At 40.8% G+C, this 23,321-nt stretch overlaps 1 protein-coding gene across 5 annotated transcripts in view; it reads right to left on the bottom strand.

The window, feature by feature from the left end:
* The window catches only part of FAM53B (family with sequence similarity 53 member B), a 107,425-nt gene that overhangs the window by 47,045 nt on the left and 37,059 nt on the right, over nt 1-23,321 (bottom strand). For all 5 annotated transcript variants that reach the window (XM_079976731.1, XM_079976730.1, XM_079976734.1 and 2 more), the window contains exon 5: nt 5,485-6,263. In XM_079976731.1, the coding sequence (XP_079832857.1) occupies nt 5,485-6,263 (779 nt within the window). The remainder of the gene's footprint in view (nt 1-5,484; nt 6,264-23,321) is intronic.

Raw genomic sequence — 23,321 nt, 5'->3', positions numbered from 1 at the left:
TCTGGGTTAGCAGAGTCTGTAACCTGAAGCGTATGTAACCTGAAGCGTATGTAGCCCGAGGTACCACTGTATGTGAAAAGGAAAACTGTTTCCTAGTCCCTTCTCTCCAAACTATTCACATCTCAACCATAACACAGTTTTTGGGGTTGTTGTTGTTGTTTGGTTGGTTGGGGTTTTTTTGTTTTGTCTTTTAAATCCTAATTGGTTTTCGCTCATCCTTGGATGAAAAATGTCCCCTGGTGCTCCCTAAGGTGGATTTAAGGGAAGGCACTGCATGGAAAAACCATGATCAAAATAGCTTTTAGTACAAATTAGAAGAAGGTGACTGATTCTTCACATTTCATTAAAAGCAGCTTCATCTAATGAAAAAGCCTGATCATAATTACAATGACTCAGAAATCTGTTTTGCCTGAAAGCCTCCTTGTAGTATTCCATCATGTTGGGCTTTTTAGGACTCTGATCCACCATTTGGGACTAATTTATTTAGTTCCTCCATGCAGATGGTTAGATCACACAAGGACCCACACAAGAGGGGCTGTTCACTTACAAAGATGCGGTAGAAAAGATTTTGTATTGTCTTGCATAGCAGGAACCTTGCTGTACAGAGGAACATATTGTGCTGTTCTTCGTCACTGTCAGATATAGTGCACCATCACTGCTTGGGGGCACATTCAAACGCCAAGTATGTTTAGAGTGTGAAAACAGTACTTATAATATGGCTGTTTTATGTACCCAATTGTTAGCATGGGGCTGAGCTCTGTTCTTCCTGCCTGACAATTGCCAGGAAAAATGTGGGAATATCTAAGTATTTTGGATTCAGATCAGCAAAGCACTAAAATTAATAGGGGAAGAAGAAGTAATTTGGGGAATATCTAGACTGCAACTTAAAAGTAATTGCACAAATTATCTTCCAAACAGGAGTGTGTTTCTCTTTTCTTCAGCATCCCAGGCAGAGGAAGTTAGCTTACATGGGGTTACTCAGGTCCAAAGAGGTGGGAGATGCATGGGATGTCTACTGACATTTTTGTTTTTTGCTTCAATGGAGCTGTAGGAGCCTGTGGGTTTGATTGGAATGGTGCAGGGAATGCTTAACTATTTCCCTACAGGTTGTTTTTCCAATCAAAATCTCTTCCCTTCCAAGCTGCTTTCTGCCTGCATGGCAGAAGATAGGAGGCCCTTCAAATATTTTCTCTTACAATATTTTCTCTTGATAAGAACAATTGGCCTCTAGGAAAAGGGACACACACACACACACACACACACACACACACACACACACACTGCTCCGTTCAAGTTCACAGTCCCCTACAGACAGGATTTCAGTAAACACAGCAGATATCAAGAGGCTGCTCATATACCCCTCCTACATCTTACCTACTTTGTGTAGGGTCCCAGCCTCATATATGTTTGTATCTAACTGGTGCATGAAGATGTTAAACCATAGAGTAAGCAGTCCTGCCAGGCTTAGCCTATGTTATCACTTCCGACCTGAGAGGAAATAGATCAGGAAGCCTTTATAATCTCTCTCTCTCTCTCTCCAAGTATGTTCTTCAGTATGTCCAAGGAGCTCTGAGCTGGCCACTCCAGCCACATGGCTTTAACCAACTTGTTTGTTTCAGATCAGAATTGAGTCTGAAACTAAAGTTTTTTCTACTCCAAAACTTTTACCTTTTGTAACTAAGCAACGTTTTGACTGCCTGTGCATCTTTTCTTACTGCTGTATGGAAAAGCACATGAATCTGAACTTTGAAGAGTTTTGTAAGCAAACCATTTTATGCCTTACCAAACATGTGGTCTATCTCTATGCCAGGCAAGTGGGATAGCTTGGAAACAGCTTTCAAAAGCAAACATTTTGGGGACTCACTGGAAGGGCACATTTTAAAGGTTTTTCCACACTTTTGTTTGCAGCATGTTTTGTGATGTTAATCTCTGCTGAAGTTCTGCCACTTGCCCCAAACTTGGGTTCCAAGATTCCAGCATCTTGGTCCTCATTAAAAGTATGATGTGTGAACTGGCACACAGCTGCTGAATTATATTGTGCATATGAAGGTTGGCAAAGCAAAACAGTAAAATTTAATGTCAACTTGCTGTTGTATTTAAGGCCAAGACAGAGCAATCCATACCAACACTCGTGCATCATAACTCATATGAATCAATTCAAAAAAGCAGTGATGGAGAACACTCAGCCTAATCAGGCAAGCCAGGCACCCCCATTTGGCCAGCTAGGCTGATTTGGCCAAGCCCATTTGCCCTACACCTGATGTCATATATGGGTATGGGACGTAAAGATGTGGCTCTCTGCCAAAATCTGTTCTTGATTTCAAATGACAAAGGCACAGGAAAATGGGTCACATCAGGTGACAGAAGGGGTTTGGGGAGGTGAGGATACAGCCCGTGAACTGGATGCAGTCCCCCCCCCCCCGCAGTAATGAAATATGAAAAATCCACAAAGCAATGCTGCTGTGCCACCTCCATTCAGTGGTGCAGAACTACTACAGAACTGAGCACAGACTGAACCCATTTGGGTTGGATCCAGAATACGCATATTGGGCTTAGCTGCCCAGTGAAATCAAGGGTATTGGTGGCTGGTCCCCATTTAGACTAGTAGGCTAGAAGGAAGGGGAAGTGCAGCCAGAGCCAATGGCAAGTAGCAAGCCAAATCTAATTCTGTCCCCTCTTCCTCCTCCTGCTGAGTTCTGCAAGAGCAGCTCTTAACAGTAAGGAAAATGAAATTGCTACAGGCAGTGCCACCTCCAGTACTTACTGGAAGTAAGAAGGCAAGCAGGTGAGGACACACTAAGGGCAGATGAAGGTTGATGGGGCAGTGCCTCATGAATGGACCAGCCTCCACTCAGCGATGCAACTTGAGTCATATTCTACTGATGCCCAAGTTCAACTAACTTTGGGTGCTTCCATACTGGGAGTGAATACTGCAGATGGGTCAATCAGCTATCATAAACAGGTCACTGGCATGAAACTTTTTTAAAAAATGGATTTTATGTTGAAAGGGCAAATCCATACTAAATTTACCCTTTGGGTTTTGTGTGGTGCTGAGCAGTCCATGAGCAGCATTGACCCCACAATAAACACCCATCCAAAAGTACCCTTTGTCAGGATCCAACTCATAACCATAGTAATCTACATGGTGGTAAAGGTGACACTAGTTCCATTTTACTGCTCTCTTGCCATCACTTTTCCTGGTACACACATAACTTTCTGCCACAAATTTTCCTATCACAATTTTAAGAGGACACATGTTTGCAGAATCATGGACACTTAACTCTATTCCAGAGCTGCTTACAATGCTACAGCAATTATAAGCCTCCAATGTGCTGCTTTAATGTATGCCTGATGTACCTGGAGCCCTGCAGATGAAAAACTAAGCCAACCACATAGGTTTGTTTCATTCAGAGGTCCCTTTTACACCTCCTGCTTCCAGCCTCTACCACTTCCTTGGATACCAGCCTGGAGCAAATGAAACAACCTATATATACCTGGGTACAAACATGAATGACTATATAATTTAAACTGTTTCCACAAGTACAAGAAAATGAAAAGGCCTTCAGTGATGCTAGCTGTGTGATTTCAACTTGGGACTCGTAAAAAATAATAAGGTTGTTTTTACTACCTATCCAGTTTATTAGCTAATAAAGCAGCTTAGCATATTAAATTTCACTGACACACATTTTCAAAGGGGGACTTGCAAGCAGTATAATGTAGTATATTTCCCCCCGAAATCACCCACCATGTTATTTTCTTACCCTTTTTATCTTTCAAACTTCTCTAGAGAAGGAAAAAGCATTCCCATAAACACAAAAGAAAACGAACTTATTCAATCACCCATAGAGTCATAAAAGTATTGCAAAGCATCACGGTCTCAGTTTCCACTGTCAAAAGTCATTGTGTTGGATAAGGGGAAATAGAGGACAACTGCAGCTTTCTAATCAGCTGTACCTGCCTGGGAGAGTCACTGTTAACAAAAATAGCTAACAAAAACAGCACATGCAGCACATTTCATCTTGAGCCATATTGACTATGGAAAGGCAGCATACAATTAAAATGGATGATCTGGCACCATTTTTTAACGAAGTGTCACTGTAATCCAAAGCAATACAAACAATGGGAAAGGATCGCATTTTCATGGTGGTGCAACAGCTGTTTTAAGTGCATACAACAATGTTGAGAGTAGTACAGGTAGTGAAAAGTGAACGATGGGGGGAGCTTTTTTTTGGCTTGCAGAAATCAATAAAGTAAAACAGGAATTATGCCAATAAAGCAGAGTTAATGCACTTCTGCTGGAGGGTGGGGGAAGCTATCAGATCTATAAACCCTACTTTATCTCTGTTCTACACAAGGGTATCTTTATTTTATCAACAAGTGTATGCCTATAAATTACAGACAAAAGAAATGCTGAATCATTAAAAGAAAACCCTTGATTATTAAGTAATAAGATGAAGCTGGTTTGGAGTCCTGTTCTTCGAAGGGTTCTTGTAGCTTAGTTATGTACCACTCAATTTTAAAGGCCACTTATCTCACAAATGGATTCCGAAAGTTAAGAATTTATGGGAGCAACATCCTCCCTGATGTGCACTTCAGATCTCTTGTCTGCTCACACTTTGGATTCCTGACTAAAGGGGAAATTTTTGACCTTTGTTTCGCAACTGAAAATGAAACGTAATAAAGATGTGGAAAATTACAGAAGACAAGACTGCTTGAAGTCAACACTCATAGAGAGCAAAGTCCCCAGTTTTGAGAATTCATCCAGAAATAAAATAAACACTAAGTACCATTGAGGTTTTCCTTGGCTTCCCACAGCATGTGCTTGAAAGCACCTCTTCTGCAATTTATTACAATAAGTTTGTTTTCATTAAAAACCAAACCATTGCTTGCTGAAACTTATGCTGCCTATCTATAGGAAACACCATTTCATTCAACTGAGGCTAAACTATCTAAAGTGACTAAGTTATGCAACAGCCGTCAACTTTTTCAGACCCAGAGCTCACTTTTAACCCAGACTTGTATTTGGGGATCCATTTCTTAATATTTTGCCATATAAGTGCATGGTGGTCATGATCCTGTTGTGACCTGCCCTGCCTCCCTTGGATCAAGCCATGATCCACCAGTTGAAGACCAGTGAGTTACAGTTATGAATATAAATAAATTTTCAGAAGAGAAACCTTTCGTATTAGGGCATGGAGGGCTAGTGGTTATGATCCTAAATATCAAATCCATTAGAAAAACCATCAGTCTCCTACTAATAAAAGGAAAGGCCAGAAACAATTACCTCTACTCCAAGCAAGCAAAACAAAACACACAATTGAACCAGGTTTTTTGGGGGGAGGGGCGGAATTCAACCAGCTTCCCGCTTTAGTTAATTACACAGTATTACCACATCAGTGTGTTGCACACTGTCTATAATGTAAATACATACTTTATGTGTTTTGTAAATGTTTGGCCTAACCATACGATATAATTAACTCTTACCTGGGTCATCTTAGCAAGATCCAGTGAAGGTCTTTGTTCCTTTACTTCTTCAGGCCGCCGTCGTTTAATTCCAACTTTCTTGTCATTAAGGACACATGGCTGGGACCGGCTTCGGGAAAGCCCATTGGAACGCCTTGTCAGCTCTGGGGTTGAGGCAGGTGTGCTGCTGGCTGAGGGCAGGCAATATTCCGAAAAAGAAATCTGATCATGGGAGCAGGAGAGAGACCGCTGGATGTCAACCCTGCCACCTTCTACAGAGCCGTGGTCGCTGCCCCAGATATCACTCGCCTGCCCATAAGTGGCTGACCTTCTCATTCCTTGGCATGGCTGACATCCTAATCTGTTGCTAAATGCAGACTGGTCGTAGGATGAGGAAAGAGTGTTTGACCTGGAAGGAAGGCTAAAGCTTGAACTTCTCTGCATGGTGGTGAATCCATTGGAATAGCGCTGGACACTTCCGCCACTGTAACACCGTCTCTTTTCTACAGGAGTCCAGACCTTTGATCCTATAGGCCTCCACGAAGCCCTACAGCTAGACATCTCATCAGAAAAAGAGAGCGACCTACATTGGCGTTTGCTGGGAGGTGCAGAGGGATTGCCATTGCGGTCACTGAGGCTGAGGTCTTTGATCAAGTTGGTCACTGCGCATGTGCTAGCTGCCTCTCTCTGCCATATGGCGTTTTCTTCGCTTTTGTCAGGCAGGCAGTCCCAAATGCTGGTGCTTGGCTGATCGATCTGAAGGGGACATTTCCTACTGAGATCTCTCCATCTGTCATTTTCTAATTTGGAAATGATAAAATGATATACATTCATTAGCACCAATTAGCAATATGGTTCACCTGCCATATTTTTTTTAAAAAACAACAACAACAAAACTACAATATATCTCATGGGATGCTTCGCTATAAACTAGTTAATTGTTAGAATTTGGCTTGACAAGTACTAATTGATTAAGGATGGAGGGACAAACAAGCTAGTTATCTAAGGAACAGCAGCAGCAGAAAATATTGAAAAACAAGCGGCAGTGTGTTTTTTAAAAAACCTTAAACATAAAGGTTTAATGTGAATGCAAGAGTTTAAAGAGGGTAAAAAATCAAGACAGGCACAGTATTAAACACTGAAGTTGCTCAGCCTATATAAATTGATGTCAGATCTTTGTTCTGTGATAAACAGTAGCAGCACAGACATAATGTTCTCCATGGCTAAGAATGCCATCTTTTCAATAAGACCCACTTTCATCCAGGCACAGCTGCTGCTCTTTGAGCAGGTCTGCAGCAGTTTGAAGATCTAGGCTGGCTGCTGAGTTATCTAGCAGCGTTTTGGTGCTGCATTTTGTTCTATTTCCTCATAGGAAACAAACACAATTATATTTTGTTTCCATGCAAACATGAATAAAAGGACAAGCAGTTAAGTCATTTTGAATACACACTGGACTCAATGGCAACAATGAGGAAGAACTGAGTTGTTTTTTTAAACTGAAAGGGCACTGCAAGTCCAAAACACTTAGGTCGGAGATCAACATATGCTAGTTATTAGGTGTGTGTGTGTGTATGGATAAACTTATTTGCAAGGAAGAAAGCAAGCAAGACCATCTATCACAAAGGTAGTCATAATTTTATAACTTGGATTTGTAAACAGAAACATGTATTGAATATGTAACGATCACTGTAAAATTTTAATGTGATTATGCCCAAAATGATGAAGACCAGTAGAGCTAAATCTGGAAAAACTAACAGGCTATTCATTATAATAAGCCGCTAGGGTAATACAGCTCCACCAACAATGACTAAAATAATAAAATGGTTCCAGCAATATAATAATGTTTAAAGTCAAAAGTTTCATATTTAAGACTCCACACAGATGGATGTCCTGAACTGCATGCCCACCCCTTGTTGTCTTCTTCAACTAGCATTTACAGACGGGTGCCCACGCTACCCATCCATCAAAATGCTGAGATCTGGATTTGGATGCAGCTATCAGTTCTGTTTCCCCCCTCACTCTAATGATCACAATGCAAAGCAAGAAATACACATTTAGCAATTACAGCTATGTTTAGATGTCACTTATTTTCCCACCATATTCACTGCAGCCAGCAGAGCATTCTCAGGTCAGGTCACCAGACAAAAGAAACAGAAATAGAAGCTAATTTTACTGGCACGCTGCCATGACCCTCAGGGTTCAGACATCACGTTTTACAACACAAAAAGCTTTGGTGAGTCCATACAAAAGGATACAGGATACCTGTCTCTTTCAACTTTATTTTTGCATGAGCAACTATAAATCTTTTAAAAGAGGCAAATCAAGCAGCACTCAATTTTTTTTACTCCTTTCCCCCTCTGCAAAGTTACCTGCTGACCACTCTACCATATGAATTCTGTTTAACTTCCCCACCATCATCCCCAGCCAGCTTGGGGTTCCAGAGACCCAAGGCTGGGGAAGGCTGGAGGAGTAAAGCAAAGTAGCCAAGAGACCATATTGCTAAATCCACACACTTAGAGACTATATCTTACAAAAGGGCATGAGGCAACTTGGTCCTAAAATATAAAGGAAGCACAATGCAGATCTTTCAGGATCTAGCAGAAGAAAAACTGCAAAAGAACCATGTTTAGCCTTATTAAAAGGTAAAGGGACCCCTGACCATTAGGTCCAGTCATGGCCGACTCTGGGGTTGCAGCGCTCATCTCGCTTTATTGGCTGAGGGAGCCGGCGTACAGCTTTCGGGTCATGTGGCCAGCATGACTAAGCAGCTTCTGGCAAACCAGAGCAGCACACAGAAATGCCGTTTACCTTCCCGCCGGAGCGGTACCTATTTATTTACTTGCACTTTGACATGCTTTCGAACTGCTAGGTGGGCAGGAGCAGGGACTGAGCAACGGGAGCTCACCCCGTTGTGGGGATTCGAACCGCCAACCTTCTGATCGGCAAGCCCTAGGCTTTGTGGTTTAACCCACAGCGCCACCCATGTCCCTTATTACAGCTGTGCTAAACTGTTGTATGTGGAGGTTCCTCTCCTAACATCTGGTCCCCTGACATAGGATGGTCTGGCAAACAACCAATCTGACTTGGAGGTTTCTAAGCAGAGGTTGGATGGCCACCTGTCATGTATGACCTAGTAGAGATTCTTGCATTGCAGGGAGGGTGGACTAGATTATGCTCAGGGGTACCTTCCAACTCTACAATTCTATTATTTGATATTAAAAATATTAAATAAATAAATATGAATATTTTGAATATCTGGAGGCACTGAGGGGTGTATGAGTATGTGCTTTACCTTTCACACAAACAATTTCTGGTGGCAATTTTGACTAAGACAGAGGTGATTAGGGTAAACAGTCCATGGGTATAGGATTGTGCTGTCAGCTCCATCACTAGATCCTCTTTCCATAAAATAAAAAAAAAAAAACAAGGATGGCCCAATGGGCTTAGCAGAAGAAACCTAAGTGTCTTTTGAACCAGGTACATGCTTTGGTTTGTAAGCCTCAGCAACCTCTCCCTTTTGGGGGGTAGAAATCCTCTTCTCCCGTTAAACGAAAAGATATTTGACATAAACATATTGCCTTTACTATTATGCACCGGATTCAAAGCAACTTGTGAATACAAGACTACATACTCATACAGTGATCCTTGCTCTGTAACTTCTGACTTCTGTTTTATCCATTGATCCAGTTATGGCAAAGAGAAAACAGAACAATTATTAGAATAGGGTGGGGGGGGGTTTTTTGCTCTGAACAACGTATGAATATATGGTTTCCTCCCCACCCCCGGTAAGTGTTTCAGGTGAGTGGCAAAATGACACTGAAATAGTAACTACATAATAATTCACCATAGGCAGCTTATTCATTTCAGAATCTCATCTGCATCTGCTGTGGTTGACAGCTATCAAGGCTTGCCGACTTAAATGCGCCTGACACTAGCTTTGTTAAATAACAAGCCACGAAAAAGCAGTGGAGAACAACGGGTTCTGTGCTATTATCTGAGAGTGATGCTTCTTCTTTCTCTCTCTCAAGTGACAAAGGAAATCAAAAGATTGGAACTGAAACTGCTTATGCATGAAATATGGTTTAACCATATTTGAAAGCCCACTTAACATCCTATTCAGCACAAGCCATAAATAAAAACTGAAATCATTTCACTTTGAGAACATTTCTGTTTTTAGAAACCAGTGTTGCTGGGTCTTACGGTCAAACCCAAGTCAATTTAATTGTCCACTGAAGGCAGCTCAAACTCAACATCCTAACAATTTGGATAAATGAAAGGGCTATTTCAGCGGGGGAATATGTACATGGTGGATTCAGAGCCTGGGGTGATGGATATTTTAATAAGGTGATTCTAACTATAAGTGTGTTTGTGTGTGCAAGCCAGCACACATACACTGTGGATATTTATTAGGAGAGTAGTCTGTGAAGCAATAAATGGTGACAATATAAGTGCCAAGAAAAAGATTACTCTTATCAGCAAACGATGTGAAAGTCCTCATCATTCTTGCTGCCCTCCGTCTGTAATCTAGGATGAGGGCAGGGAACAAGCCCTATGAGGGAAGCATCTTCTAAATCATACCACTGTCCCCCAAGGTCTCCATTTTACTATTTAGAGCTTTTTCACTCAAAATCTGAATACAACCCCTCCTCACTCAATCTCCATATGCTCCTCCCAGCTGTCTTTGCCAATGTTCTTGACTGCCACTATCCTTTACATCAGACACAATTTTCCTGTGTACAGTGTTGGCTGGCACTTGCTGTTGCTATTTAGATGCTTCCTTATGATGTCCAAAATTGACTTGTTTTCTTGCTTTAAAGGGATTATCTGCCTTATTACACAGCCATGCTAACATAATTACTGCAGCGGTGATGCAGCCAGAAGCTTACACAGAGGAACTCTATTAGGATGGCCAAGTGTCCTGCTTTACAGAAGACTGTCCTCTCTTTAAAATGCTGTCTGTTCCATGCACAGTCAAAAGCTTTAGAACCATAAGAAGGGAAGGCCGAGGCCTTGAAGTTGCCCATTGACTCTTTGCAGCTGGACACAGACAGATCACCTGGTCATAGTCTTCCCCACTATGGGGGGATGCGTTCTACTCTTATTTTTCATTTTCATTTTATCAATTTTCTTTGCAAAACGAAACAAAAAAGTAAAGATGCAGCATAAACTAATAAACAAGCATACAAACTCTCAAGCAGGCAAAAATAAATAAGCAAATAAAGTATTATATGTAAAGACCAATATTTACTCTTTAAACTTGTTTCCAACAAGACATATGGTTGCATATCATCTTGAGCCTTGTTGCACCAGTACATCCATTCTTCAGTAAATAAATTATCCCTTTGCCTGTGTTCTCTTAAATGCAGTGGTTGGTTTAACCATTATAGTATTCATTTATAAGCTTTTATCTAGACATACAAATTAGCATATGCAATTCTATGCAAACCAATGTTGTCTTTCATCTTAATTTTTGTTGATGTATATTCTCTTTGGGGACAATATGAAAGTGGCTACTCTAGACAGCTTGATCACACACCACTGACCCCACTGACCACACCTCCATGACCTGCGAGCCGCCCTGGCAAGTCTATTGGGCAACTGTTGCCACTGGTATCAGTTTAGCTTTTCGGCCTATACATTTTCAGTCTGCATTGGCAAGAAAACAACAATAACCCGAGCAGTTCACCTTAGAGGTCATCAGTGTTGTGGTTCTATAGTCTATTCAGGGAAAGCCAGTGGCTCACAGGCTAAGGAAGCTTTTCTTACAAAACAAAATCAGGTGACACGATGCAATAGAATATTCACCCAGCCATAGCTGCACATGATAAAAACGGCAATATAAAAATGTCAGTAGTGTCCTTAAAATTGTTTCAGGGAAAATATCAGAATATTGTACTTTCATCACGTGTGTGCTTTAGCAAGAACATTACACCACAGGAAAACTGAGAAGGAATGCCACCTTTGGGGGATTCTAAGTTGGTCTTTCTATGAGAAACAAAGTTCATGTGCCCTTGAAGACATCTGGAAGGAAAATATACAGATAGAGAACCAAGAACTGGCAGGCCTTGGTTAGAGCTGATCACTAGCTGATGACCTAGTTTTATGAATTAGACCACTACTGCAAGAAAGCTGGAACACTTCTAACAATGATTCAGCTAAAGCAGACACTGGCTAGTGTGAACTTTATAAACTCTGATGCTGATAGACAATACTGGTGTCACCATTGCAAACAAAATGTTCTTGCTTTTTTGAGCACTTGTGCTGCTAACCCAAGTGTGCTTTCTTTTTTTATTACTGTACTGCAATGTGCCTCAAATCAGGAAGTGACAGCACTCACTAATACAATATGAAATTAGAAAAGTGGAATTAAAATTATATTTGAAGATATATAAATAATGTCCTATATACACATAAATGTTTATTTCATTGAACTAAACTAAAATTTTTTTAAAAAAGATGTTCACTTGATAAACTGGTGATGTTTCGCACCAGCAGACTTTCTAATACAGAGATAACTGGAAGGATTATCCATACTTTATTTGTACAGAACTACTGCTGATTACAATTCTGCAATTACTTCTCATCTTTATTTTTTCCAGGCCTCAGTTTCATAGACTGTGAACTCTCTGGAGATTTTGAAGCATCCGTTTTCAGTTACCAGAGCTTTCACTTGGGTGGTTGCAGTTGGCAAGCAAAATGGAGCCACCGAAAATAAAGAGGTAACAGGGACCTAAGGAAACCAGAAGTTGTGCTGGTTGTGCGAGTCTATCAGTCAAGTCTTCAGAGGAAAGGGAAAGATGGATCTGGCTTGTACAAACTCCTCTAACAGGTTCTAGTAAGGGTGAGGATTGTGGGGATAAGTACCATGAGATTTAAAATCTCACAGTCTTGCACTACACAAGGATGTTTCAGGAAGGGAGCAAGGGGATGGGAGGAGGAGAGACACATTTTCTCCTTCCCAGTTTCCAAAGCTACTGCACCACTTGGAAATAAACTCAAGTTTCGGGCTCTCTCTCTCTCTCTCTCTCTCTCTCTCTCTCTTTTAAATAAATATTTTTTTTATTAATTTTCATCATAAAAATACATGTCACGTCACATTTCAGCTTTAACAAATTTTTCACTTTTAGACTTCCTTCAGCCTCTCTGATAATCATCCAAATTAAAAAAAAATTTTAATTACACATTTATTAAATTCACTATTGCCTTTTAGTAACCCTTTAATACTCTCTCTCAGCAGACCTCACTTCCCAAATCTGCTCCAGGGGTTGATAGACTCTTCCCCAAAAAATGCTGGGGAGGGGGGAGGAAATCCTATTTTATCGTATGCGAGTACAGCACCCCTTTTGGGCTCCATGATCTCATGTGGGTTACATGGCTCACTTGGGAGCATGAGCGGGAAGATGTGCATCCTGGTTTTGCGACTCAAGATGTTGGAAGGTATGGAACAGTATGGAAGGGTGTTTTGAAAAAAGGAAAGTGTCATGCATAGGATCAGACTTCATATATAAAGCTAGGGCAATGGCTTAGGGGACAGGCCTTAATATTCTTGCTCACTATTCCTTAGCTGGCACAAGGCCTACTGAAGTACGGTAAATGCAGCTTTCCCCTGCAGAAAAGTTTGGGAGTTGGAGCCAGCCAAACATAGGTATTGGCAGATATTCCATTAGTAACAACTGCAGGTAGAGGTTGTTTTCCACTTGTGGTTGTGAATTTTAATTTTCTGTTGTGACTAAAGAACTATTTCAGAAGCTGGTTATGAAGGAGATGCACTATGCTGCTTGCTCAATAGGTGTTATGTTGATATTGTTCTATAACGGGTAGGGAACCTGTAACCTTTCACATATTGCGGGACTTGACAGCTTTCCGCAGGGCCTGCAAGACAGAGCTGTTCCACCAGGCCTTTGGTCAGGGCACAGCCTGACTCCCTCCTTTGGCAATCTTCACAGAACTCTACCCAATGGTTGCCATCAATTTGATTTGAAGTAATTTTTAAATGAAATGATTTTAAAATGTTGTCTTATTTTATTGTTGTTAGCCACCCTGAGCCCAGCTTCGGCTAGGGCGGGCGGGATAGAAATAAATTATTATTATTATTATTATTATTATTATTATTATTATTATTATTATTATTGGACTCTGACTCTCATCAGCTTCAACCAGTATGGCCAGTGGTCAGACATGATGGGTGCTATAGTCCTGCACTCACTGGAGGGGCACATACATAAAAACAAACATTATCAATGCCAGTTATACTTGAAAATAATTACATTTAAATTATAACAAATACTGTTAGAGCATAATAAAAACATAAGTTGTCAAATAAATAGGGCAAATAGGTCTATGATCTTTTTCTGTGACATAAAATATATAAAACAACATACTGCAGCAACTCAGCATCTTTATAGGCTTTGTGATATTTTAAAGTCTGGGTGGGGTTTGGGCATACAAATGGTTTGGATCACACAGTGCAGAGTTTTCTTTGCCAATATTTTATCATGATCTCTTGCACCTGCATTTAATTTACTTCCTTGTGTACTATTTGCCTGGTACGCCAAGAGTGTTAGGAAACCAGCAGTTTGTACTTTCCATTGCACACTTCATTTATGAAATATGTGGCTTCTCATTGTAGAATGAGTTTAATGGCAGTAATTAGCTGGCAGTGATGACACAGAAACCACTCGTGCTTTCCTGCTGCACCCAACACATACACACAAAGATTTTCAAAGATAAAGCATCTAGGTTGGGGGAAAAAATGAAATGACAGCACAAAGTGTGCCTCATCAGAATAAAACATCACAGCAAGGTCTGTGGCTTACACACATGCATACTGGACCCAACATTTTGCTCCAAGATGAACAGGTTAATATTTCCCCCAAAGCCTTCTTTGTTTCTTAATCTTAAAAGCTAAAAAAGCCTTTCCCCAAAATTAAAAGTTTTTTTTTCCTTAAGGAAATAAGTCCATGCATTCCTCTCCTCCCAACAATCCACTTATTTGTTTTAGATGGTATGGCATTGCTTCATCTAAAAATGAACTCAGTGCCACTGTGCTGAAGAAATGGAGCCAAAACAAGAGGGAGGAACCAGCAACATTACTGTGTGCCTGAAATCCTTTTGCACAAAGTTCCCATAAAAGCAAGATGGTTTGAGTCTTCTCCCCACTCTATATCTCCTGCTCCAACACACACATGGTCTTTAGAAATACAGGTGCTAAACCTTCCTTCACTGATGTAAAACTGAAAAAAGTATATGGTTAAATTGGCCTGGACCTACCAGTCTTGCCACTTGGTAAATGGGGAATACGTTTGGTTGCCAAGTTGTCCTTGGTAACACAAAAGGTACCGAAGTTATTTTTCCCTGTTCCCTAAGAAACTGAGAGTCCAAAATCATTCTGGACAGAGGTGACATTTCCTGTAATTCTTTGCGGCGATGTTTTCCAAACATGCCCCAGCATGGCCAGATCACGTCCTGGAAAACATTTGCTTTGAACTGACGCTTCGTGGCATTATTTAGCTGATTTTGGAATGATAGGAAAATGCCCTTTTCTATATCCAAAATGAGTGTGCAACTTCACTATGCATACCTGGGACAAAGAAAGTGCCTTCAAGTGCTTTTCGTGTGTGTTTGTGTGTGAAAAAAGACAACAGGCCTAAGAAAGATCAAGGCCAGAAACTGGCACCTCTGCCCGATAAGGAATCACTCATCTGAAAATCTGCTTTGCTCATCAGACCTCCGCAGCTATTCCCTGAGGAGACTGGATAACCTGTACTTGGCACCACTTGAACAAACATCAAGATTAAGAAAGGGCTGAGGAGAGACTAGAGACGGCAGAGTCAGGGTGTGGCTACTCCCACACTCATACACATCTGCTTCTGTCAAAAAAACAGGCAAGCATCCCTGATTCAGTCCTGCAGATGACACATTAAGATTTCACATCAGAGCTAGCTTACCAGCCAATGCAAAATGCAAGGGTCCCCTGTCACACAGAATATTCAGGGAGAGTGGTACTGTTGATGCAAAATGGGGTAGGGGGTTAACTTCTTTCTATAGATTAATTAGCCGAAAGAGCAAAGTGTAGTCAACAGGAATGGAATAAGAGCTTCACTCAAATTATTTCCTGTTATACGTACATAGCAATTAGTCATTTAGACAATCTGTTTTATGCGGACACTTGGCAACAGGAAGAGGTGAGGCATACAAGTCTGGAAACAACGTTGACAGATTGAAGAGCTTGAAATCCTGATTCGGGAGCCTCAGAGTTCCCTTTTGTTTCTTCAGAACTCTTATAGGGATTTATGTAAGGTGTGGACTCCTAACTGTAGCCTCCATCTCACACTTCGTTTCCTAAGAGCACCACAGCCCACTTCACCTCAGAAAGGTTGCCTCAGAGACGACCACAGTGGTTACATTTAACAGGAATTCCCCTACACCTAAGCTGGTGTGAGGACGTGGAACATTTATCACCAAGCCCCACTGTTCTCTTGCAAACAAAGCAGCAAACATTTATGCCCCACTTCCCCACAGAAATGCCAGAAGAGAGAAGCATCCCACAACCCACTTAGGCATAACAGGAAGGAAGCCCCTTCCCTCACCATCTGTTGCTGGTGTTATAGATCACAGGAGGCACACCTGTGGCCCTTGGTACGTTGCTGCCCTATTTAGTTATATTTTATTTAACCAATGTCCAATTACAATAAATGAAAGTTTGACAAAATACCTCCGAGCTGCTTACAATGGACAGCATAAAATATTCATTTAAAATGCCACTAAGAAACAAGCGTTCAAAACTAGCTGCATAGATATATATATATATAACAGAAAATAGAATCAGTAATTCTAAAACACTTGTCAAAATTGCATGCTAAGGTTCCGTGTCTGGGTAGGCTTGCTGAAAGAAAAAAAGCGGATTAACAGGAGAGAAAAACAAGACAGTGGAGGCACATGCCTAATATCAGTGGGCAGGAACTTCTGAAATATAGGTGCTGCCACACTAAAGGACCGATGTCTTGCAAGTGCAGAACACACATTTTGTGGAACTTGAAGAAGTGCCAGTTCCACCGATCCAAATGGTCAAATGGGTGCATATGGGCTGAGGCAATCCTTCAAGTAAACTGTCCCAAAGTGGTTCAGGGCTTTATACAGCAACAGTAACACCCTGAGTTTGGCCCAGACTACAACTCACATCATCCCCAACTAATGGCCATGCTGTCTGTGACTGATGGGAGTTGGAGCACCATCTTATACTGGAGAGGCACATCTGAAAGGCCGCAGGTCCCCCAGAGGCTGGTGCGGCAGGTGGTGCAAATGATATAGTAGGGCCCGCCACCCCTGGTTGGAGCAAAACCAGCAGTACAACAAAGGACACGGATTCCTCTCCAGCATTCCAGCACACTATCCACCTCCCATTGCTACTTTTGTACTCAGCACCTCCCAAGTGGAAAATTAGATGATCCATTTTGGAAGGAAGAGTGCAGCAAAATGTCCTTATTCCTAACTATCTATTAAGATAGCTCCAGCACAAGTCACGTAGCTCTCGTAACAAATGATGCTATTTATATTCTAAAACAATGATGCCAAAATCAAATCAGTGTAGATTTCCTTTTACGATATTTCTGAATTTTGCATCCAGCATTATTTTTCATCTCCCTCTCCTCTCTCTCTTTTATAAAGCTTTTAAAAATCAGTACAACACAGAAAGTTCCTTTTCACAAAGGCAAAAAAGTGGGAGGAAATAATGCCAGCAAAATTATGTGTGTGCCTTAAAACAATCTCATTAAAGGTAGTTCAAATATTTTGCCCAGTTACTGATGTTTATTGAATCATGCCCACCAAACCTGAGGCAAAGCTGTTAAAGTGAAATTCTCAATGACTAATTCCAAATTAAATAGGGTTTTCAATTAACAAAAAGGTTGGGAGCAACCATTTTTACCTTTAGCTCTTGCTTAAGAAAATGCTAAACTACTGTGGTTGCTGGCTGCATTAAAAAAATAAGAGTTGGAAGTGGCTTTGCAGTCCCAGTGCTCGATGCAGGAAATATAGAGAATCCCAAGATATGGTTGTCTGCCTTCTGCTTGAAGACCACAGCAAGGGACAGAACACCCAACTCTAGGAAATTGGTTCCATTGCTGAACTGCTCTTACTGCTTCGTTTAATAAAGAAGGAGCCAAGAAAGATCAAATGCTTATATTTCCATATTGTAAAGGGTTCAAGGTATAACCCAGAAAAATAAATAGTAACATGAAGAGCTAAAAGCTGTGTCTGTGCTCCCCATCAGCTGTCACTAGACACACACGCTGAAAATGAGGAGTGAATGAAACTTCCCTCGAACTGGCTCTATAACAATTTTATATTTTGATCCATAAACTGTTGCATGTTTGTTGAAACAGTGCCTGCCAATTCTACTGGTTTCCTAATAAAGCATGTGTCTGACCTATAAGAAGTGGGAGATGCATCCAAATTCTGCCATTACAGCAGAAAATTGTCAAATATTTGGCTTTGTGTTTTATTTTTACCATCACAGCTGGAGGCATTGCTTGGATTTAGCATCTCAGGCAGACATCAAAATCCCTTTGGCCATGTCGACTGTAGATCTAGTGTATTTGAGGCAGAACTGAGAGGAGATCAATGAACATTACCAGTTACATTGTCTATGAGAAAAGTAGCAGATACCACAGAAGACGGGCTTCTGTTTTGGCCCAGTTCTAATTGAAGTTAAAGATTATTACAGTGGTACCTCAGGTTAAGAACTTAATTCGTTCTGGAGGTCCATTCTTAACCTGAAACTGTTCTTAACCTGAGGTACCAGTTTAGCTAATGGGGCCTCCCACTGCCGCCTCGCCGCCGGAGCACGATTTGTGTTCTCATCCTGAAGCAAAGTTCTTAACCCAAGGTACTATTTCTGGGTTAGTGGAGTCTGTAACCTGAAGCATCTGTAACCTGAAGCATCTGTAACCCAAGGTACCACTGTATATCTTTCTCTTGGGCACGTGGCTTTTGCATCTCTTTTCAACAACATGAGTTCCTGCCATGCCAGGAACTTTAAAGAACATGCCAGCTACTTTAAGAAACTAGTCGACACCCTCAATGCTGTTTGTAAAAGCTCTGCATCTGCTTTAGGTATATTCAGGGCACACGCCAGTGTCTGGATATATACAGCGGAATATGTTCAGTGCTTCAACCCCTAGTGTACGGATAAGATGGGAGCCAAAAGCTCCAAAACATTAAACCCCACAGGAGTTCAGCAAACTCTCCCACCTAGCTGTCAAACCTCAGAAATAGATGCTGCCTTTATAGGGACTCTTCCTTAAGAATTGTGCATCATAACTCTGAGCATCAGGTTGCCCCCAAGTTACCAATGCTCCTTTAGTAAAACAACAGAATAAATTCGTGAAGGAAGGCCTTTTTTTACCACTATTAATACTGAACATTCGCAATACAAAATCCTAAAGCTAGCCAAATTCCACTACTGACATGAATGGACCAACTCTGGGAAAGGCAGCTTGAGAACGGCAGCCAATATTTTCCTTTTAATCTCTAAGAGAGGAATTAGGGTGCAGCATTGCATTAAATATTTGCTTCAATTCCTCCTTTGGCTACAGAACATATTTTTTAAAAGCAAAAAAAACCATAGTTTTACTGCCTAAACATTATGTTGAACCAGCTTTTCTTTGTGACCCTCCCACCCACTACATTTGTATCCCTTTTGACTGGAGAAATATAATATTGGCTGTCTGGGAGGATAAAAGAAATATTCTGTTCCATAACAGCAACGATTTATTTGCACATGATTCAAGGGCTACTCAAGCAAGGCATACAAAATTGTTCTTGCTCAAGGCTGAATTTATAGCAATATAGCAATATCTTCTATGCTTTTTCCTGCAAAACAAAAATCACGAACAGTATTCTTTTACACTCTTCTCTTGGCGGTAATTATACCAATTTCAACATTTTTTTAAACTCAGAGGATTCTTGCCCTTTAAGAAAAGGGGGGGAAATGATCTAGGGCACTGTGACTTGACAAATATTTGATGAAGACTGATGTTTTTTAATAGCGTATCAAGTGGTATCTGAGGCCTTTTCAGATATCTGCATTAACTATTCACCAGGAAAGGCTGAAACCTTCTGCCTATTTACTTGAGAGCAAGCTCCATTGAGCTTAGCAGCACATACGACGGAGTAAAAATGCATATAATTAAGCAGGAATTAGTTTTTTTATTGTTTTCCCCTACAAAACTGGTTTTCTCCTTAGCAAAACCTTTCCTTGGCACAGTGTTGTGATGATGGAGAGACAGCAAATTAATGCAAATGAGCAATATGTATACAGATACTTTTTCTCCAAATATAACTGTGTTATGATAAATAAGTGTGTGTGTGTGTGTGTGAGAGAGAGAGAGAGAGAGAGAGAGAGAGAGAGAGAGAGAGAGAGAGAGATTGCCAGTGAATGCTACTAGGAAATATACACACACATTTTCTCCAAATAAAGCTGATAAAAGTTGTTTCCACCACTTTTTTAAGGGACACGCTTCAGTAATTGTCATCAAGCAATGCTAGTGTGAAAGTGACAGAAGGATTGAAATAAAACAAAGCCTGAAAGGGGAAACAGCCCCTTTTCAGACAAACTGGAAGCCTAAGAAAGCTAATGATAGTACTCTAATAGAAACACAATATTAAATGAACGCCAATAACTTGGTTAGGGTTATAAAGCCTAAAAGCAACTAAAATAGCTGCAGAAAGAGGAAAGCCCAAAGCATATTATTTTTTTTATTCAAAAAATGGCAAAAAAATCTCAAATATTTCAATCAAACTCAAATGTGTGAAGTTTTCATAGATTTATCAATGTTTTTTTTTAATAGGGAACGTGAGAACATAATAGGAATATTGGAAGATATGGCATCAGCACACTTGAGACCAAAGTCCTATTTATATGTGCGGCGAATGCATGTGGGCTTAAAATGGATATACGAACCCACACCCAACATCCATACAGTTCCACTTCAGATTTTCGTGTATTCATCTTGTATGTCTAAAGAAGAATTCTAAGCGTGTTTGGTCAACCACACTCAAAATCCCTCCTCAGGCTTTGTGCTGAATAGTGCTAAAGAGGTTCTACAAAAGTGTCTGGTTTCACTAGCCTTCTCTTTAAAGCAAGTTGACCTAACGGGCAGGGCCAAAAGTAAAGTTTTCCCATGACTTATAAAGCAGTAGATATAAGCCACCCTTTCCCATTTGCCTCAGTCCATGCTCTGGGCAAAGATGGCCTGTCACAGAACTTATCCTGTTATCATTCCAATGCTAGACTTGCACAACAGCTTCTCAAGGTCATTGTTGCATCTTCTATGGATATGCCAGCTTTATCTATATCTCTCCCCCCACCCCGTCTCTGCTGAAATCCAAATAGACAATTAGTTCTTGCAACATCCTGCCTCTATTAGACTGGTTGGGCACAGATGAATGGTGGGAGGAACCAGCTGGGGAACCCCCAAGGGAAGAAGGCTCAAAACCTGGGGAGTGGTAGTGGGACAATGATGAGTGATCAGAGGGAGAAGACTCGAAAGAGGAGATGTTGGAAGCTGAGGTGGTCACAAGGCTTAGTGAGCTGGGAAGGACAGTGGCAGAAAGATGCCCAGAAGCTGAAGCAGGAGGGTGGGAGGAGAGAGGCCAAGAGGCAGAGATGAGTCAGGTTGGTAAAGAGTCATGGTGCCTTCCCCTCCTGCTGCAACAAGCTCGCCTCCTCCATTGTCTCCCAGAACCAGAAGGGACATGAAAAGGGCGGAGGAAAGATTGGCAATGCATAGACACAGTCTCTGATTGCTTGGAAAATACCCTGGATAGGAGGGGACTTTGGCAGCTGTGGGGAGGTGGAAACCTTCAGTCTCAGTAACTGCTTCTTGGGGGCAAGACCTACCTGAGATGACTTGCTGTGCTCATTAGGCCTGACACTCCTGTGCAGAACATGTTTTTGCTAATAAGGAGTTAACTCTAACTTGTATAGTGTGATTTACTGCTGGCTCGCTGCTGACACTCAGAAACAGCTTGGCAGTTGGAAATTCATTGTGGTTGTCAGCACTGAACCTATCTGGGCAAGTTTCAACAATGGTTGGTTAATCTGGGCCAAGGAAGAAGGCATTGGAAGAGATGACAAACATTACAAAGCAAAACAAAAATAATGTCAATGGGATTTGCTCTTTTTCACTGGAACTGGCAAAGAAAATTGCACAGGGGATGCTATGGTCAGCAAGGTAAGATTGGGTTCCCTTGGAAACAGGACACTTTAGCAAATAAAGACCATATCAGTGTAGCTTGAACGGGAAAAGTTTTATAGAAAAGTAGTCATAAACAAGCTTCTTAGACTTCTATATATTGTTTGGCTAATTGATTTGGTATTATTTGTTTCTTGTTTGATTCTTCACATAAAACATAAATAGAATAGACTGTTTCTGTCACTTTATTTTTTTACTTTGAAGCCTGCACCTTCCATCTGAGGCAAAAGAATCATAATAATTCAAAAACACTTTGTATTTCCCCCTCACTCTCATCTCAGATGACTTTCCTGTCTGGAAGCTTGAGAAATGTCTCTCCCAATACAGTTGCTCAGCTCCCATTAATACTAATGAGGGTAATGCCTGTGAATGGTGGGAACAGATTCTTTGTTTGTAAAGTACCAGCTTTTGTTATAGAATAGTTGGGCCTAAAGTTTTAATTGGGTCTGGAGGTCATTGCCCAGTCATATAAGAAACTAATGAACACAATGCAGTACTACATCTTTCAGAACTGCCAGGCCTCCAAGAACATCCAGCCAAACCTCAAACATCATAAGGCTGTATAACACACACACACACACACACACACACACACACACACACACACACGGATGGCAGCTTGTGTGCCAGTACAGTATGAACTTTTGTTGACTGCAGCACAAGAATACCAATTAAATAGTGATTGCCCAATTATTATTGCTTCTTTTTAAAATACCATACTGTGAAGTTTTAAACATTACACTACACTTTCTCTTAAACACTATACAGACTAGGAATGAATGTATCACTTCACTTTTATGTATTACTGTTAAAATAAGTGAGATTCAAAATAAGATAGCCTTGAAATACTCAGCAATGCAAAACCCAGGTTTGGAGCAAGCAGGCAAATTTTAGTTCATACCTGTGAATAAATGGAACTTGATTATCAAGCATCACTAAACGTAAAGTTTGAATATACCAGATGTGTCATTGAGCTGATTTTTCAAGACACTAGAATGCTTTGCTTGGAATCTGGAATCCTAGTCAGTTGTCTCAATTAAGTACATCTGGTTTAGACCGGAGTGAAGATGGGTGATTTACTAACTTCTACAATATTTGAGATGAGACTGAGGTCACCTGGAGTTTTGACATGCAGGGCACACACAGAGCTCATCAGCTGAGCGCTATATTGTGTAACATAAAGCAGATCAACTGCCAGCCATATGGAATTTAAAGAAAAGCGCATGAGAAATTAGGAAATGGATTTCTCAGCTTGCAAAAAAACCCCACAGTTTTTGCTAGTAACAAAACACTGAATCAGCTCCAAGTAGGAATGAGGGAGAACCACGTAGCAAAATTTGGAGAAGTGAAAATTCTGAAAGATTAATGTGTTTCGGTTCGTGTATTGCTTTTGAAAGTGCAGATTAGTTAGATTTGCCTTTAAAAGCAAACTGAATTAAATTTCTCCAGCCAAATAATGTGTACAAAAATGCACATCCTATGGTAAAATATGCATAAAAATGCATATATTACTGAAAATGACAGATTCCCCCATCCCTAGCTCCGAGAGCCCTGTTGCATTTCCCACCAGCATTATAACGTGCAATAAAAAATTAGAGGCTT

Source organism: Podarcis cretensis (assembly GCF_951804945.1).
Source record: "Podarcis cretensis genome assembly, chromosome: 5".
NCBI lineage: Eukaryota > Metazoa > Chordata > Lepidosauria > Squamata > Lacertidae > Podarcis > Podarcis cretensis.
Note: the sequence above shows the minus strand (reverse complement) of the source record. Positions and strands in the feature narration are given on the sequence as shown.